Below are 21,143 nucleotides of genomic sequence, written 5' to 3' on the forward strand. Positions count from 1 at the left end.
AGCAACAAAGATTATATTATACATAATATGTGTTAGAGCACCTAAGAGTTATCACAACAAAGGGATGATGATACAATGAAGGGGAGTCAAATGCCACGTATTGGTTGTAGCGATTCAATAATCAATCATGGTCATGTTTTGATCATACTCCATATGTATATAATCACATTGGCGGAAACTTGAAGAATTTGTTTTGGATGCCAACAAAAAGTTTACAAGCAAGCATTGAGGATTGCCATGTGGGGAGAGGGGGGGAACTTGGGTCGGATACCATCATGGTGAATGCGCCACGCCGGCTTATTGTGAGGATTCCGAGATTATGTCCTCCGGACACAAAATGTGGTTGTCGAGACACCATCCAGCTATGTGGCTTGATGTCCGTTCATTCTCGATCACGGACCCAACCCTCTTAGAAGAAGCCCACAAGGGTATGGAAGCTGTGGCCATCCAATGTGGAGAAAACATACATACATACACACACACACACATACATACATACATACATACATACATACATACATATATATTTATATATATAACAAAAAAGAAATATGGTGATAATAATAATAAATAATAATGATAAAAGAACAAAGGTGATGGTTAAGCTTCCATGCAGCAGCACGTATGGCTGCCTTCTTCTGATCATACATCTTCTCCTCCTTCTATATATATATGTAGATATACACAATCGTATAGAAGAAGAAGAAGAGTAATCAAGCAGGGAAGAAGGAAGAGCAATCCGGACAGCTGTGGTGATCATCATGACCCACCTAATCATGCCATTCCTTCTCATTTCTGCACTCATCTTAAGCTTCAGTTGTATTAGTAGTGGTACTACTAATTCGGCCGTCCAAGTTTCTTCTTCTTCTTCTTCTTCTGAACCCAATACAGCATCCGGCGCACTTGAGCTGAGAGAGAACATAATCGAGAAAGTGGAGAAAGTGAGTGAATTGATCCAGAGAGCTCAGAAGAACGCGGTGGAGCAAGAGAGAGAAGCAAGAGATGGAGATGGAAACCCAGGCAGTGGTAGTAGTAGGCCTGGTTATAGTGGAATGATAGAAGACTATAACAATGGCAACGGAGGCGGATCATACAATGATGCAACAAACCCAAACCCTAACCCTAACCCAAACCCTAATCCATCTGACCCTGAATCTTACCCTAACCCTAGCATGGATGAACAGTATGTGAGCGAGAGTGACTTGGAGGGGGGAGGCATGAGCGACGATTACTACAGGCGGGCGATGAATGTGTCGGGGGCAGGAGGAGGAGGAGGCGGCGCATTGTCAACGGACCCCGTGTCGTCGGCGTGCCCATCCACGACACTCTCGGAGATCGGATCGACACTGCGTGCGGTGGAGGCGGAGGTTTTGGGGAACCGTGAGGCCGATGCGAGCAACCATGCCCACCTCGCGCTCTTCTCCCTCTCCGATTGCTTGTCCTCCCTATCCAGCGGCCTCCCGGCTTCCGCTTCCGCTTCCGCCTCCGTGTCCGTGGCCGGCACCTCGTTGACCGATGCCAGTTCATCGTCCCAGGTATCGAATTCCCCCGTTGTTTTTGTTTAGAGACATGCGTGCCTGCCGGCATTATCGTATTATGGCTTGTTTAGGGTTCTTTTTAACCCTAAACCCTCGAGCTCAACCTTCAAGTGTTTGGAGTCACTCACACTAGGATCAAGCAAGAATGAGCATATATAACAACATCCCCCATGTTTGGACCTCCTCAATCTTTTTAAGTGTTTGTTTGGAGTCACTCACTAGATCAACCATTATTAGCATATATACCAACATCCCATGTGTAATGCTCCATCTTAATTGTTTGTTGGGACGCTGAACTAGATTAAGCATTATTAGCTTAGTGTTTTGGAGTCACTAGATCAAGCATTATTAGCATATACCAACATCCCATGTTTAAAGCTCAATCTTTTAAGTGTTTGTTTGGAGTCACTAGATCAAGCCTTATTAGCATATACCAACATCCCATGTTTAAAGCTCAATCTTTTAAGTGTTTGTTTGGAGTCACTAGATCAAGCCTTATTAGCATATACCAACATCCCATGTTTAAAGCTCAATCTTTTAAGTGTTTGTTTGGAGTCACTAGATAAAGCCTTATTAACATATACCAACATCCCATGTTTAAAGCTCAATCTTTTAAGTGTTTGTTTGGAGTCACTAGATCAAGCCTTATTAGCATATACCAACCTACGGCAAGATATAGATTTGGTCATCATAACTAGGGGCATGCACCATAAGCGTGGACGCAAAAATATTGATGATAATTCTGTAGATCACATTTTGTAAAAAAATATGCTTTAAAATCTCACCCTCCTGGATCCATGCGCACGATTTAACATTTGTATGTGCCCCATGTGCACGATCACGAATGATGTTGTGAAGTATGTTACTTTTTATCTTCATCTTCGTAAATTTGTCAATGTCAATGATGTTTGTGCAAAACTATCTTAACTATATTTCGTTGTGTGTAGGTCCTGAACTCTCTTTCTCTTGAGGAGTCGAATACCTACATTCTCGGGCAAGCAATCACCCTACTCGAGGCCATTACTTTATCACTCGACAAATTGGACAACCTTATATCAACCGGTTCTCGTGGTAGCAATGAAGGATCAATAGGGAATGTGAATACAAACATGGTGGAAGGTAAGGTTGTGAACAAGCGTGGAGAATTATACTTTTTTGGAGCTCAAGTTGGAATGCATTGGGTAGTCCAATAAGATGGGGTTTACAAGTTTAGAGGTTAATAAAGCTCATTGGTGTTTTCTTTTACATATAATGTGTATTGATTAGATCCTTATTTTAAATGGGACACATATTGTGACACGGGATCAATTCAGAACATGTTTTGATAATGAACTAGTTATTGCTTGAATAGCCTATGCATTAAATGTTGAAGCTATTCAATAGTTTTGGGATTTATGGAAGTATTTAATGAATGCCTAAGTATACTCGTATGCTATGGCCCATGATGTATAGTTGAAAGTGGTAAAACTAAAGGAGGATGTAAGAGGGATGGCACGACGTGCCAATTCTCCAATTGTGGCAAAGGGAAGAATCTACCTTTTTGTGCAATGGGCTTTGCATATGGGGTAACTGGTGGCGCACGTGGTCCCACGTATATTGTTACTCGTTCCGATGACAACCCAATATACCCTCGACCAGGTACTAGCACTCTTTTTGTTGTATTTTAGAAAGTATACTAGAGTCATTCTAATTTTATGAAAACCTTGAAATACCCCTTAAGTTTTTGTTATTGTTTGACATATATGCCCTTGGCCAACCCTTCTTGAGCAATTATATGCCTAGCTTTCAGCAAGTATATGCCATGTTCATCCCTTTGCAATGAACATTTGGAGAAAAAAGGAAAACTTAAGGGCATTTTGGAGTTCTCCCCTTTCATTTTCAAGGCCAGATAACTTTTCTTACCTCCACCATCGCAAGAAAATGTCATGCTTCTCAACATTGTAATGTCCACTAGATTGTCCATATAAGAGAAACATGCTTTTAACTTAACTTCATAACAAGGAATGTTTGTATAACTTAAATGTTGGGTCCACAAGATTTATGGCCATAACTGCGAATGTATCCATAATGTATCCGGTAGGTTCTTTGCGTTATGGGGTGAGGCTTGGTGGCGGTGCACGAGGTGTTTGGATCACTTTCGCGCGTAGCATGATCATTGTCTTAAAATCCATGCTTTGGGTTCGTAGCTCTACAACCATAGATGGACGGGGTTACAACATTACTATCACGGGTAGAATGCTTGTTGTCGGAGGAGTTCACAATGTGATACTACACAATTTCCAAATTAACTCGATGGCATTAAGTGATACCATCCATGTATTCGCTGGATCTACGAAGGTAATTTGCATCCTACAGCCTATGTACTATGCATATGTATCTATAGTTTGCATAAGATTAACTAGTCTTACATTAAGTTCAACCCATGTTGGCATAATCGTGCGAGTCCAATGAATAAGGATATGCATGAAAGAAAAAAGGCAACCAAACATATCGTACAAAAGTTGTAGAGAACATGACACGATCGGTTTCACATTGTGATCCAGCACACTAGTTCGAGGTCTATACGGGTTCGCCTTTTCCCGTATATAACATTTTCTTTTTTGCATACGTATGAATAAGGTTTGGGTGGATCACATCACGTCTTTCGATGCAAAGCTCGGACTTGTCTCCGTGGTTCAGAGGGCAACCGATGTCACGATATCTAATTGCAAGCTCTCGAACCGTAACTTCAACATGTTACTCGGAGCCGCGGATTCGGACATTAGCGATAAGAACCTTCGCGTGACCGTTTATCGCAATTGGTTCAAGGATTCAATGCAAAGGATGCCTCATTGCAGGTTCTTTTTCTTTTCCTTTTTACCAAAACTTTTACATACTCACTCCGCTACTCAAAGGACAAATATGGGGCATGGCCTTTCAAAAGCATTAAAAAATAATAATTTAAAAAGGAAATAAGTACTAGGCTTTGTTTTCTCTCACTAAAACTACTTTTAAGATAATGAGAACAAAGCTTGGCAATTTGAATGTGGATTCTAACTACTACTACTACTACAACATACATACATATATAGGTGGGGGTATTGTCACGTGATGAACAACTTGTACACCAACTGGGGGTACTATGCGATCGGGGGGAGGGTTCACGCGAAGATCCGATCCGAGGGCAATGCGTTCATTGCCGGGAGGAGGGCGGAGGTCACACCGTGGTTCCCAGGGGCCGGGGCCACCCCTAACTTTGACGGGACGGCGCTCATCCAGTCCTTAAATGACCTCCTTCTCAATGGCTCCACATTCCACCAATTCAATGTCGTGCGCCACTCCGCGGTGACTTCTTCTTCTTCGTCCACCAAATCCTTGTCTTCATCCTCCGTCTCGGTCGCCCTCGCACCGCCCCCTCCGTACCACACCCCCGCGGCTTACCCTCCATCCATCCCTTCTCCACGTGTGCTCCCCGAGCTCCTCCGCTCGTGCTCCGGCGCGCTCTTCACCCCCTCATCCCTTCGCCTCTGCCACCTCCTCTCTGGACTTAAATGAGCTTCTTATAACCCTCATTGCTTTGCTAGCCCCTCATACACTATGGAGCATTGTTGCACCAAACTTCTAGAGAAAACCAACCTAGAGTTAGAACCTTGAGGTAAGTGAAGAAGACATTGCAATTGATGAGTGAGGGGCTTATCCTTATTAATGGGTCATGCAAAAGTTTTGTAGAAAGTTTAATAGTAGTAGGGTTTGGTAGGAAATTATAGAAGAAATATGGGGGCCTAAGCATTTTGTAATGGAAGAGCATCGAATAAAAAGCCCAATTGTATCCCCTTGGATTTTACTCGTGTTTGTTTATACATGTGAATACATATAAAGCATGATCCTATAAATGTTTGTTGGTAATTACTCGATGGATCCATTGTTATTTTTTGGGGGGCGTGTAGGATTATTAACTTTTTTTAATGCTAGGACCTCTTTAATCTCGAGTTTCATCCCTTTCTCTTGTAATTTTATTGCACAACTAACTTATCTAGTCACTAGTTAGTGGGAGCTAATGTAGGCTTCAGTGGAAGGTAATACTCGGATTAGTTCCCTCTCATCGAGTAATAGTGTGAATGTTATCTTTACGTAATGGTAACATTTTCTCGTTTAGCCATCTTTCAACATAATAACATCATTCCAATACGTATTTCTAGTGGAACTTTCTCTTTTCAATAAATCTACATTTTTTGTTGCTATTTCGTAGCTATTGAAAAACTATCCTTAAAATACCAAATAATATTGAAACCTAGATGTCTTCCCGTTTACCAAATATAGGCATAATTAGTTAAATTGAAGATCAACATATCTTGGATATCATATTCATTTATAATCAAGGGAAAAGTACCAGGATACCCCTGGAAGTTCATCTATTTACCAGAATGCCCCTGAAAGTTCCAAATTTACCAAATTACCCCTATGTCCAAAAAATTACACTTTATAAAGTAACTATACACTCAAATCTTTGGTAAATAGGGCTAGTTCGGGTCCATTTCTTCCACCTTTGGTAAATAGGGCTTGTAGATTTGAGTGTATAATTACTTTATACACTCAAATCTACACTCAAATTACACTTTATAAAGTAATTATACACTCAAATCTACAAGCCCTATTTACCAAATATGGAAGAATTGGACCCGAACTAGCCCTATGTATCAAAGATTTGAGTGGATAATTATTTTATAAAGTGTAATTTTTTGGACATAGGGGTAGTTTGGTAAATTTAGAACTTCCAGGGGCATTCTGGTAAATAGACGAACTTCCAAGGGTATCCTGGTACTTTTCCCTTAAAATAATGTGTATAGGTTATGCGTAATCTAGATATTGATTAATTCTTCTAGGACTTGATCATGGTTATCGTTTCCCTTAGGTCACCATATAACACCATTGATAATCTTACTTGAAATGTAATTGATTGCAACTCTCATGAACATCTCATCAATAACATTACTTTACTTGACCCTAGCCTTTGAACGGCATCTACTTTTGTCTTTCTTAACATCCTTCCTAAAAGGTTTTAATGAAATTGTTCATCAGTTGCAAATTTGTTACATTGATATCTTGTTTGATCTTTGTCTTTGTAACGTAACGTAACTAAACACTAGATCATCACCTTATTATACTAATGGTAAATGTTAGATGTTATGAAACCTACTAATGATATCATGTTTCACTGCAAATCTTGAATTCCATTATAATAACAAATCATTTTCTCCAATACTACTTTGTAGTTTATTAATATTAAACAAACGAAGTTTTCAATTTGCACTCAGGTTTGTATGTGTAAGTTGCAATTCAAGGCCCATATAAAACCACTAGTCAAATCAAGTGAATGATCATATCAATACTAGATATCTGTATGTTCATAGTAATATCTCCCAGAGGACAAACAAAAATCGGCTCATACAAATTTCTTATCAGAGCATCACAATGTTTTAATTTGTTAGCATTTAACTATTTTACCTTGAGGATAACACAGCTTGGTTCTGATATCAGATTCTAAAATGGTTTGCTGCAAAATTCCAAAATACATCTTTTGATGTATGGCACCGTTATTTTCCATCAAAAGTGTTTTGTTGACACAACACTTTACATAGATTTATCCAATTTATAATGGTCAATACTCTTGATTATGTACAGTGGACAAAAAAACATGACGAGAACCAACCACTTTGATTTTCCATAGAAATATATTCAACGGTCAACACTTTCAACGTTTACATACTTCTATTCATTCACCCATTAAAAGGGAGTTGGAATTCATGTAGTATTCCAAAGGTCTGATATTCATCGATTCTTAATACACTAAGAAACTAGAGAATTAATTCTTAACCTCTGTTATCTTCTTTTGTCTATACAAAGAGAGCAACCACACTCTTAAGGTTCTTTGCTTATGAGTTGGCACTCCAATCATATGTTCGATATAAAATCTTAAATTGATTCCCATCCAATAGCTCTAGCACGTTATCAACTGTGCTTGGTTCCAAATATCTGATGAGCGTTGTTAAAATCTCCGCCTCATTTTTCCCGAAATCAATACTAAACCTATCAGAACCCAAGGATTCAAAATATAAACAAAGGAAAATATAATGGTTGTTTAGTAAAAATATACTTCAACGAAATTTCACATACCAATCAATCATTTTGTCAATAGAGACAATTTTTGTGTCCATATTCACATGTAGACCACCATCTAGAAAGAAGGCACGGGCTGCAGCCTCAAGTTCTCCATTGATGTCATCTGGGGAATAGCACTTTAATGCAGGACTGGACTTGGATGCATTTGTAAGTGTAAAATGGATTCGTACCTCTGGTTCAGATAACATTACCTATCACAACACACGCATCCCATCAAAACTATAATAGTTGTTATTATAAAACCAAACCCACTGGTAATGAAGTATGTGATATTCAATGGATAGTTTTTTTCATTGTATAGGGCAACAATCTGAAACCAACTCTTCTTCTCATTGTATTACGAAAAACAGAAAAAAACATTCACTGAAACATAAAGCCTTACCGATAAGCGCTTATCATTTGGTCCAAATGGTTTAACAAGTTGATAAGGTGGGCGTCGGTTAGCTCGTAGTACACCATTTTGAACATCTGACAATGAGAATGGGAAACCCCCAATCAAATACTGAAAGTCTCCAAAAAGCTTTCTTCTATCTAACCATCCCTCTGGGTGTCCCAAAATGATGATGGCATGTATCATCATCAGGTTGTAAAGGTTGATAAAGAATGCAAGCTTTTCTTCATGAGAAAATGGACTAAGATCCACACGATGCAAATCTTGCGTCATCTTCAAATACCTGTAACGAAACAGCCCACAATTGTCAATAAACACAAACATAAATGCTAACCAATAGAAGAATATAAAACTCAATACAATTTGTTTTCCTTGCCTCCTGAATTCCTCGCTTGTTGAGATGCTTGTATAATCGACTTGTTTTCCATCTTCTGAAACATATGCATCAATTATAGCGCTGGAAAATTTCCTCAATTTAACTTCGATCTCAGTTGCTGATAGAGGCTCCATGTCATTGATATATCCATTGAAGTTATAACATTTTGTGGTAATGATGGGATCGTGCTCCAAAAATCGGTAAAGATGATGTCCATCTTCAAACACATTTTCCCTGAAAAATCCAGCTACAAAAGTCACAACTGCACCCTGACAACGCATACATTTTCATATACATGCATACATACATACATATACACATACCCACAATAAATTTATGAGTGTGTATGTGTAACTACATGCATTTACACACAATCAAGTTTGGTGTCTCCATGAAGAACCTGATTCTGCTCATAAATATCTAGGAAAGATGTAGCACTAACAAAAACTAAATTCATACAAACTAATGTTTTTTTCAATGAGAAATTTGTGCACCTCTTAAACTTCTACACATCCTAATAAGTAATAAAAAAAATCGAAATTTGATCAATATATGAAATACTTACTGTAGCACATGGTGAAAAAAATGTTTGGTAGCAACTTTCCTCCCAAATTCTATAGCCTAAAACCACAAGCAAAAAAAACATCAGCATATTGAAAAGCCTTTTCAACAATATTGCTCCAAGCAAGAGATCAAACACACCATCAGAGAACCATGCAAATATAGAGATTTTTCAAAATCTACACATTGTTGACCACTTCCACACCGTTTAGCCAGCTCATGAGAAGTTTCTCTTATATTCTATTTTATTGCGGTTGTACGATAATATCAAAATTACAAGAGTTACTGAGATTAATTTGTGACTTAATCTTATCAACTCAGTTGCATGCTAAAGCATCGTTGGAAGTAATAATCCATACAAGAAACTGCAAAAAATACGAATAGCACGATCAATGTCTACAACATAATGTCATCTTTGCAATTAACCCTATTTTCATGAGTAATAGATTGATGGATAGCTACTGATGCTGAGAACTTTCACTTTCTATGGAACACAACACAAGTTCAAATTCTTGGTCTCTAGAACCTGGAGGCATAAATCGTTTTTCTTCGCCATCAAACTATTATTGAACTGTTTATCATACACGCAATCATCAAGACTATACTAATTCATATTGTCATTCATTTGGAGCATATATCAATACTGGAATTATTTATCGAAAATATACCAATAATAAAAGCATTCGTTGTGAGTATACCAACCACCATAAAAGCATTTTCCAGGCAGGCATAAACAAATCATAAAAGAATCCATGGAGACAAAACCAATCATAAACCCATTGTTTAGGTATAAAACAATCATAAAAGCATTCAGTGAATATAAATACTCTGTGAAATCATCAAAACATTTGAAGACATGTTATTGAAAAGCTAAAGATAAGATGATAACTGTAAGTTCACATCCAGGAACATACGAGTCATAAAAGAATTACAATCAACAAATTCATAAGAATGAACAGCAACACAAAACAACAAGGTAGATGAAGCTACAAACCTCCTCTCTAGTGCAATGTTGATCATCCTCAAATATTTCAGCAGCATCAAGCCCGAGAAAACACTTAGAAAATAGTCTCATCTTATGGAACCTATCTTTGACTTGAACTTTCTCTCTCAATCTCTTCACAATTTGTGCAAATTCATCACGCTTCAATACCAATGGATCATTATCTCCATAAACTGGGGGCTCAGGGGCAATTGACGGGCATTCTTTTCCCAATATTTCAATAACTTTCTGATCTAATTCACCTGTTGAATCCAAAGCATTCATTTCCTCTATACCGCCCATGAGAACCTCGTTGAAGAAAGTTTGAGGAACAGAGCATGTCCCTGTTCTTGCTTCTAATTCAACTTTCATTTGTGGAAAAATTTCAATATTAATCTCTACATAGCTGAGAGATTTCTTTCTAAGAAGTGATCTCATAGACCTACAATCTTGGCATGAACCTCTGGAAAACAGAGTAACCCTACCTTTCATCATTTTAGGGTAGGTTTGTAAGTTTCTCTGAACATCATTATCACGCATCTCTTCTTCTTCATAATCATTATCGTCAAGTAATCCGAGGTCTTCGAGCTTCTCAGAAAGTCTTCTGATTACTTTACTCACAGAAATGCTTTTCTCCTTAACGAAGCTCTTGAATAAGGAAGCTTTCTCGGGCCAATCCATGGATGGACTAGTAGAAGAAAAAGAAGGGGAAATGCTCTGTTTCATTTTTGGTGAGATGGGTTCTTCTTCTTCTTTTAAGCTTTTTCCATTGGGAGAGGGTTTATCAGAGGTTACATATACTTCAGTAGCACCATGATCAGAAACCTGGACAGAGTTCTCCATAACTGGAAAGAGGAGAAGAAGAAGAAGAAGAAGAAGAAGAAGAAGGTTGCTAACAAGGCGATTGATTAATAACTATGGAAGCGAATTCTCTGTACGACGAATGGGTTAGGAGAAAAATGTCATGCTGAAACCATGAACCTCTGAAAACCCATTCTCTATGCAGGCTCTCTCTCTCTCTCTCTGTATATATATATATAGATATACATAATACATGTATATATGATATATCTATGTAAAGAGAGAGAGTATGTGTATGTATATGTGTATGTATATGTATATGTATATGTGTATGTATATAAAGAGAGTACGTGTGTGTATATATATATATCTATATCTCTTTATCTCTTGGTAGTGTGAATGTCTCCAATACTTACCTTAGTGTGATTGTGCCACAAACACTCCCACTCTGATACACAACCATGTGTCTCTCTATCACTAGTAGTATATGCATGGCATTCAAATTTGTCCACCAAATAGCTAGCTAGTGTTCAAAGTTGTCCACCAAATAGATGGCTAGTAGTGTCCAGAGTTGTCCACCTGATAGCTAGCTAGCTACTTGGGTGGCCATTTGTTGTATGGACACTTCACTTCGTATGTATGACCTGCCTCTCCTCGTGACTAAGAATCACCTCTTGTTATTTCGTCATAATCCAATCCACGTGTTGTATCTCATATATTTGGTTTCCTATGTTAAGATGCCTTGGAATGATAGCTTTATTTTAGAGCTTCATAGACGTAAAATTGATACAAATCATGCTATATATATAGTTAGCAATGGAGTTCTTCTTGTACATCAACACCATTCCTACTCATAACAATATCATGATGTTTGTTTATAGTATATATCCAAATTATATATAAGTGGCGCGCTAGGTTGAAAGTTTGAGATTTTCTAGTGTGGGTTATGTGCTACGAACTTACACATCAACATTTACACCCAAGTGGACAACATTGTGGTGTAGGTTAGAAAACTAGGTTCTCCCAAATACTTGGTCACCAAGGTAAAAATGTGGGATGTCGTTGGTGGTTTATCTAGGCTAGATTTTGTAGCCTTTCTTGCTAGATTGTCCAACAAAAACAACTAATTTACATTTCCATTCAAATGTGGTGTTATTGCTTTCAACATTCATTTCAAGACATAAAAATCCAAGATTTAAATTTGATCACACATTATCAAGTGTTATCATGATTGATACTTTGCACTTCTTTTTTAATTATGCAACGTAACTTTTCAAAGCATTACATAGTTTGAAACATTAATTTATTTGGGTTTGTTTCCAAGTTGTATTTAAGGGCATGATGCATGAACATACTTACCTTTTTTATCGAGAGCTATGTCATATTACACAAATTCATGTGTGACTGGAAATCGAGGTCTTGGATGTGTTTCTTCGACGCAACATGATTTGGTCATTTACCCAAGTGGCAATATGTACTAGGAAGAGAAATCTTAAAATCAAGTAGAAATGTTGAAGGAGGTTAAGAATATCAAAATATAATGGGTAATTGATATTACTGATGAAATTCTACCATATTTCAAATCTCATTAGCCTATAGGCATATCCAAATTTCAAGCAAGGATTGTTATTTTCAAATCTCATTAAGCCTATAGCCTATAAGCATATCCAAATTTCAAGCAAGGATTCTTATGTTCATGTCACAACTTTATGACCCTTGAAATTTGGATTGTTATTTTCAACTCTCATAAAGCTTATAGCCTATAAGCATATCCAAATTTCAATCAAGGATTGTTATGTTCATGTCACAACTTTATGACCCTTCTCTTTCGCTGATTCATTTCACATAAAGCTTCGCACCTCTATCCATACCATCTACAATGTTGTTGTCGTGCATTTCGTCAACCTTTGACATAATATTATTATTACATTCAAATCTCGTGGGATAATGTAGCGCCTTTTGTCAACTTTTGACATATACATTATTTTTATTATTGCATTCAAACCTCATGAGTATATTCCAAGCATTAATTTGCAATTGCAAATTAGTCCACACTTCCGTTCATTCAATAAAACTAATGTGAAAACATTTTTCAATAACACGGCTTGTACTACTAAGAGAGAGGAGGGGATAACAACTATTTATAGCCATGACCCCCAACATTTTTTCTTGTAATCTCACCATCAATATTGTTTGCATAACTTTGAATCATGACACTTTGAAGATTGTAATCAGTCAACAACAGAAACCTTAAATAATCTTCACAATTAACACAAACATTATCTTGGCCCAAGTTACAATTATAATGACCATAATATATTATAAAAATGTGTTGAGATTTACGTCTCTTCTATTAGTGTGACGACTCGACGAGACAAGTGGGTGTTATAAATCAATTTACATAAAAATGTGTTTCCATTATTTCTTGCACAATTTCAATGTTTTTAAGAAAAAGGACAAACGCAAAGAAAGAATGCATTATTCATTTTCCATCATCAATGTTCCTCAAGAATACCAAGTCATATATGGCTTGCCACCAAAGACTAAAATTTATGTATATCTATAGCTTTGTTACACAACAACCTTTTTGTAACTTCCACTTGTATATCTCGCTTAAAACTAGACATAATAAATCGTTAACCTAACCTATGTAGCATAGAGTAACATGTCGACTATCTATCATTACTAAAGTTAATAAGAATTTTGTTGTGGGTTTACTAATTTGGAATTTACAATATGAGTTCAATGCAAGCACTATTATGATAATATAAATAAATACTTTCACAAACCTAATAATTTATTTACTTTCTCATTTAACCAACGTATTTAGTCTCTCGAGAAAAGCAAACAATTGTGCACTTTTACTATTTCAAAAGATCGAAATTTGCAATGGGTGGACCCTTACATTTGTATTGAATGTTCAATAAACATGGCACATTTGATATGTTTCTTGTGATCAAGCGCAGTGGCCTAAATTTCTTGGCCTCGTATAAACTTGGGTTCAGTTCTTCAATTTATAAGTAACCAAAGTATGGAATCCTTTCCAAACCTACGCAAATCCATAAGAAAAGTGCAATTTAGAGAAATAAACACATTAACATAGTAGCCTATACATTATAAACATGTGTTATGTTGAGTTGTGTTTATCTTTTGTATGTTTTGTTGTATTTTGTGTAAGTTATAAAGTACCATAATGCAATAAGACATTCTATCCTCTTTGAAATTTATACTTTATGAGCATCAAGGTTCACACATTTCTTGCATGATTACCTTAGTCCTTTCATTACGATATGCTATTATACGAGAAATGATTGCGGAGATAGCTTATTCAATATTGAAGTGTTACACAATAAGCCATCTTTGACTAATCCTAGTCAAAGGCAATCTCTTTTTCATGTAAATTTATTATGATAGTGAAGGGATTATAATATTATTCAAAAACTGATTTTGCATCACATAAATAAGTATAGATGCCCCACATTCGTGACCTATAGATCCTAATATTACCTTATTGAACCGCTAGAGATTAAATATATATGATTTTGTTGTGATGAAGCTTGTGACTTATGAACCCGGATCATGAATTCCAGTTTTTGGCAACAATGTAATTTGCTTTGACATTAATGCACCTTTGTTTGAATTTTTTCGATCATGGGCCTGCGATTGACAAAGGAGAATTGAAGGAGGAGAGCTCTAGCAATCGAAAGGAAGGAAAAGAAAACAATGGGTGGGAGTGAGCAAGGGAGAAAAAGGGATATCATAATATTATCTCTATCATTGCTCCCTTCTTTATCATATTATAACACACATTATCTTAAATCTAAAACTTAAACATCTCATATACATTGAACATAACATCCTATATCCACTACGTAAATTTACCACATTCTTTCAAAGTCTTGCTTTTGAGTTAGAGTTATAGAATATATATATGTATGTATGTATATATTGGGATGCAATCGTGCTCTTGAGTAAAATGTTTGCAATTTCACATTGTTTAATTATGGAGGACTCTTAATGTTGTCCCACAACATGGCATCCGTACCTTGTTGTACAATGGCTTGATCAAGGTTAAATATATGTATGTGGTTTCCATGTGAGGAAGCTAGTGTAATGACAAACATTGAATATATGTAAGATGGTCAAGGGAAGAGTTTATTGACATCATACTTGGTGTGACTTGTTTTGTTGTTGTCTTACACATTTGTTGTAGCTAATTTAGAGGAGTGTTTTTATTGAAAACAGATAAAGTGGCGGACGCACACACCCTATTGCCATTAGCTTGCCCCCATGTTCTCATTGTTTGACACTTCTTGCGTCTACTCAGTGGCCTTGCTTCATCGATGTGCTATTGGCCTGTATTTGCCAACATTTCGTTCCCATGGCCACCATTCTCATGCCTATTCTAAACCCTCTATTCTAAGGTGTCCTTGGATCTAATCATCAAGGGCCTCCAAGCTACAAACTCTTTTTTATATACTGATTATCAAAGGCACTAAGCTAACAAAGTTTTCCTTTTGTAAACATTCATTCTAATATTGTAGTTGGGGCATCTATACAATCTAAACCAAGGTCTATGCTCAGCATATGATTTTGATTTAATATTTGACTAATTAATTGTGTTAGCTTCCACAACTTTAAACTCTTCAATTTTTATAAGTAATCCCTATAGTCACAATCAAATCTCCTTAGCTCATCCCTCTTGTTCCTCTCTCTCTCTCTCTCTCTCTCTCTCTCGTAAATAATGGCTTTCATTACGAAAGAAAAAAACACCACCATGACAAACTTACTACAAAGTATAGAACCCTTCTATCAAGGGATCTAAAGAATACTACGACACCAAACTCAGTGCCACCCTACAGACCAATTCAAATGGCGAGTATGATGATATGTGACCTTGCAGAGTTCTCTCTCTTCCTGGTTGAGATTTCGTGACTTCTCTAGCACTGTCAATTGCCACAAAAGAAGTCTTTTTAACTTAAGAACATATTTTCTCACCCCAACTTGCGAATAAAAAATGAAGGCATTTCGCATATTCCAATTGAACCATAGCCCCCAATACCTCAAGAACTCAAAAATAATTTGAAAATGAGGCATTGGTTTATTGTTCTCCATATGTGCAAAACCCCAACTGAAGGAAGATAGACTTACTCCTGTTAGAGACATCCACACTAAACTGATACACCTCCAAACCATCCTTGCCATCGGGCATGAAATAAATCGATGCCTACTATGTTCCAATTCCACCGAACAAAAGAAACACAATCCTTTAGTAATGTTTCTTTTTTTTAATGCATCCCCTAATGGTAAAGCTCCAACCATAACTCTCCAAATAAATACCTTGGCTCGTAGCATCAATCGAGAACACCAACCTGCCTTGATCACATGAAACCACCAAGTAATGGGCTTATGAAAACCCCGTATCTTTATAACCCTTTCTTCCAACCACTTATGTTTGTCAATCAACTTGTGATACGCAACATTCGTTGAGATCATAGTCAATCTCTTATTTCCAACAAACCTCCAATCAAGCTCTTGAGATCGCCCATCTAAATCAGGAATTGGCTCATGCGAAGATAGTATTTGTTGCAACTTATCCCAAATAAAGTTATAACCTTTTGGAAAACGAAATGTTGATCTTATTGTTCGAAAAGCCATTAATCTTCTTTGTGAAACCAACATAGCATCCTTAATTGTTACCAAACCCCATTGTTAAGAATTAGGTAAGTAATTAAGGGTTAATTAGTACCTAATTATGTGACTAGTTGAGAAGCGGAAGATTAAGTGATATGTAACACGTTCGCGTTCACAAGTGGAAGGATCGCGTATAAATGGAAGGATAAGGGAAATTTTGGTTGATTTTAGGGCTTTTTCAATGATTTTACAAAACACATTGATACCAGTATCATACATGTTCAAACATACTATGAAAAAGGTTAAAAATCCACTATTTTTGTGATTTAGAAGTAACTAAAAAAAGACGAATTTTAAAAAGTTACATTCTCAATTTATATCACAAACTTTACAACCAATGTTATTTTATAAGCAACGATTTTTTAGAAATCATAAGAATTCAAAACACATGCTTTTATATTACTCGATTTGTTACAAGCGGAATGTAGTTACACTTAATAGCCAAATATACATTCATGATCACTCCTTTACGGAGAATCACTACTATAACTAATATACAATGACGATTCCTCCTCATCATCCTCGGATATACCAATCAGTGCATTATCTTCGTCATAAACCAAATGGTTTGACTCTAGATTATATGTAGCAGATCTCGTTTGCCTTTGACTCGAGCCACCTTGTAGACCTGGTAATTTTTCTTTCATTATATCTATTGTTGACTTCCTTAATCGTCCGGCTTTTGTAAGTGTGAAGTCGTACACGATGATATCCACATCAGAGATATCAAGGGTCGAGGTGTTACGAATGTTTCGCTTCCTCTTCCTACCTCCCCTTCTTGTTGGGCATTCAATCATCTCCAATGTATACTTACCTGTAAAAGCATTTGCACTTCTAGTGTTGTACCAATGAACATTTATAGACTTGATCGTGTTTTCTATTTCATGCATTAGCACTTCTAGAATTTTACCAACCCAAAATTGGTGGCCATGTGAGTTCTCATCAGCCGGCGTTGCAATCAACATCCCCGTGGTGAGCTCTTGCAAATTGCCTTGCTATCTAGCTTCGGCTGCTTTGGTCATCCTTGGTCCCACATAAATGTCTCTTTGTTGTGGATGGACTAAGCTGTCATTAATCGCATTTGCTAGTTGCTCCGGAGTTCTATTTACGCGATCATGTTGCAGCAACCATGTGAATGGCGTTTCCAAATTCCAATTATCACCAGATACACAATTGTCTATAATTCCTTTCTGATCACTATAAAATACATCCCACCATGACGTTGTCGTAGTGTATTTTGTACACTACGTGAAAAACTTATAAAGTACCAATTTAATAAATATGAATAAATAGTAGAAAATATTAAAATTTATATAACATGCATAGGGCAAGATTCGAACCTTGCACCTCCATGTTAATAATGTAATGTCTTACCATTACACTAGCATTTCATTTGTGTTTAAAAATAGATGTTCCACATAGAAAGCTTAGTTCACCTAGGATAAACTTTAGTTAAAAGAAAACGCATGCTAAAAGAAAAAGCTACACATGCACATCTAGCGTGCATGAACGCTATAGTTGATAAAAAAAAACGCACAAGTTAGAAAAAGCATGATCACTTTAGATAAAGCATATAGTCTATCTATAGGAAAAGCATGGGGTCTATAGTTAGAGAAAAAGCATGGATTACTAAGACTTCCTCATCACTACATAAGGATGGGAAGCACAATGTAATTGTGTGTGAAAAATATTTGGGAAATTGGATATATTTCCTAAAACACCAACAATCAATAAAATATACTCGTGGGATTCACGAAGTTTTATATAATCTATCTCTTTCAATCTAAATTCATATTCTTACATATTTAATATTGATTAATGTAATACTTGTGGGATTCACAAGGTTTGATCTCTTTTCTATTTCTACTCTAAACTATTCTAAACTATTTCAATTTATTACAATGATTAGTACAAACTAAAACAACTCTACTTGTGGGATTCACAAGCTTCTAATAATCTATACATAATTAAAATCGCCTCAAATTCTTCCTCTTCCTAGTCCAAAACCCCGGTGGTTCCCACCCGACTCACGCAAACGATCCGGAGCCGAAAGGCACGACAACGTGTCTTGTTGTGCGGCATATTTCTTGGCGGCCTCAATATGCTTTCTTTTTTCTTCTAAGGCTTGGAGCCATGACCGTTTTTGTTCTGATACCAAGTCGCTCTGCAACTGTCCTTTCTTCTCAATTGGCATTTGCTTAGCTCCATGGACAATTGTACTCAGCATACAAAGTAATAACTGGCAACCACCTTCAGGTTCCGATGTTGTAGAAGATGAATATTGTTTAGCATACAAAAGTGTAGAACCACTTATTCCATTTTTCTTTATCATAAAAATGTGATTGAAACTTATATTGTTTAACTAAGCAAGCACTTTAACATTCCCACCACCCCCATCTGATATATATCTCTTAAAGTCATATACCTCCTTCAAGTGTAACACTTTTGGGCGTGGTGTATATGCATCACAAATGACATCAAATAGTTTAGGTAAAGTGAAAGCATCATGCCGAGACAATTGTTTGGAGAATGTGCTAAACATCTGATCTAATTGGTCATGTGTGTGGCCAACCAAAAGAAAATTGACTTTCACTTTCCTAAACAATTCTTGGTTGACCAACATACTTAGATAGCCAAACACAGTTGAATTTTTGTTCTCTCTAGCAGTATTGTCCAATTGAATGTATAGAACAAGGGGGAAAGGTTGGCCCCAAGACATCAAAACTTGGTGAATGATTGTAACTGTTAGGTTAGGGTCATTGTGAACATTGGGGTATGTAATGAAGACGTGAGGTCCAACAGACCTATTATAAGCCAAGCATCCCACCAAGTGCATTTGAACAAGGCACTCATCATTGACATCTTTGGGGAGCCTCCGCATATGCGGCAAGCACGTCTTCTTTTGGTCCATGCCATCTATCATTAAGCACATGTATTGTTTGGGCCTCTTCAAACACTTCTCTCTATGATGCATCGCCTTCTTTCGTTCTAATAATTGTGCCTCACGATGCTCTTGTAGTAACTTCTTACTCATATCCTTTTCCATTGATGTCTTTGCACCTTTAGCCAAACTTTTAAGATTTGCACAAATGGAGCAATACCCCATACGTACTTTACGAGGAATGATAACATTTGAAAACCGAGCTCTCCATAATCTTGTGAATTGGCTATAGGTGATAGACTTATTACGTGAGCCCAGCATATCAGATCGATAGACATCATAAACTTCCCGACGTGTATAATTATTAGAAAGGTGCATCCTACCTGTAGTGGGCATTACTTCACAATTTAACTGAAAGTAAGTTTTCATCCAACCAATAGCATGTCTTCCAATTGCACCTTTCATACTTGGAACCTCTTTACAATTGAGCATATGATCCCCGCTAAGTAGACGTTGTTGTACTCTATGTAGCCGCATGTTACTAACACATAACGCAATTTTGAATGCAACTCTACATATCTGTTGCGCATGGAAGATATAATACTCGAATGATACTTTGATCCCCGTACATTTGTCAGATACTAGTTGCATATGTGACCCGAGGTAAGTGTCTTGCTCATCACTAGTCATCGAAAAATAGTATCGCCTTAATTCTCGCAACTTTGATTTTCCAATCATAGACATACAACCACGGGCACAACATATTTTTTTGACATAAAATCCAATCTGTTTATCTGATGTCACTAAGCTAAATCTAGCCAGACGAATTCTTTGTAGGATTCTTCTAATATGCATAGGGCTCCCAGATTTCTCTTCCTGCATAGAGGTTGGTGTAACCTTGTTACAATCTAATTCTTTGTTGTGACCATCGCCAATGTTATTCAATGTTTCCATGGCACTACCTTCATTCTCCGTATCTTTATTAATATCGTATTCTTCAATAGAGAACTCTTCACATGTGTCATTATTTACATTCCCTGTAGATGAGCTAAGACAATATTCTTCGATAGAATATGGTGAGTCTATCGATAGACAATATTCTTCAATAGAATATGGTGAGTCTGTCGACAAACAATACTCTTCAGTAGAAAACGATGAGTCTGATGACAAACAATATTCTTCAATTGAGAACGGTGAATCTTCACTCATGGCTTAAGGTCTAGATAGGGCTCTGTAAGTTATGTGCTTAGGGTAAGGAAAAAAACTAATAAGCTCCTCTCTAAACATATACTCCTCTCTAAACATAAACTTCTCTCTAAACAAAAGCCAAATCAATAGAATGTCTATATTATGTAATATTATATTAATACAATACATAAAAAAATTATTTTTAATATAGTAATTGTATTTAAAATATCAATTATTATTTAAACTACATCTATATGAAGTTAAATCAAGTATAATATAAATCTAATCATTACCAAGCCATAAATATGTTGGATTAATGTTAAAATCATTGGCTAATTAATGGCACCCATATTTGATATAGAACCTCTCACTCATTGGTTCTTTAATGCTCACCATTTTAAATATTAGACTTATCAATAATTGGTTAATTCATGCCCACATCTTTAATACACAGCATTTGAGAGTCATAAAAATTGTTGCTTTTAGTAATCAATCATTGGTACATTCATGAACCTCTATCATTGTCTCCTTCATGACCTTTGAAGTCATTGCAGGTTGTTATGACTATAAAA

The 21,143-nt window shown here is 36.6% G+C and overlaps 2 protein-coding genes across 2 annotated transcripts; one reads left to right on the forward strand and one right to left on the reverse strand.

Moving 5' to 3' along the window:
• Nucleotides 1–776: 776 nt before the first annotated feature.
• LOC147862716 (uncharacterized) lies at nt 777–5,084 on the forward strand. The gene is made up of 6 exons (XM_087321087.1): nt 777–1,535; nt 2,486–2,657; nt 2,991–3,176; nt 3,619–3,875; nt 4,158–4,375; nt 4,610–5,084. The coding sequence occupies exons 1-6, from the start codon at nt 777–779 to the stop codon at nt 5,070–5,072; spliced, it is 2,055 nt and encodes a 684-aa protein (XP_087177213.1). The 3' UTR covers nt 5,073–5,084.
• Nucleotides 5,085–7,218: 2,134 nt separating this feature from the next.
• Nucleotides 7,219–11,024, reverse strand: LOC147862717 (uncharacterized). Its single transcript, XM_087321805.1, has 6 exons — nt 10,020–11,024; nt 9,030–9,085; nt 8,465–8,698; nt 8,080–8,371; nt 7,692–7,888; nt 7,219–7,604 (listed from the first exon to the last, which is right to left on the reverse strand). Exons 1-6 carry the CDS (start codon nt 10,848–10,850, stop codon nt 7,451–7,453), a joined length of 1,764 nt encoding a protein of 587 aa, XP_087177931.1. The 5' UTR covers nt 10,851–11,024; the 3' UTR covers nt 7,219–7,450.
• Between the last annotated feature and the right edge of the window lie 10,119 nt (nt 11,025–21,143).

Source organism: Azolla caroliniana, unplaced genomic scaffold (assembly GCF_043228905.1).
Source record: "Azolla caroliniana isolate FFs.n. ecotype wild unplaced genomic scaffold, voAzoCaro1.0.p SCAF_6, whole genome shotgun sequence".
Lineage (NCBI taxonomy): Eukaryota > Viridiplantae > Streptophyta > Polypodiopsida > Salviniales > Salviniaceae > Azolla > Azolla caroliniana.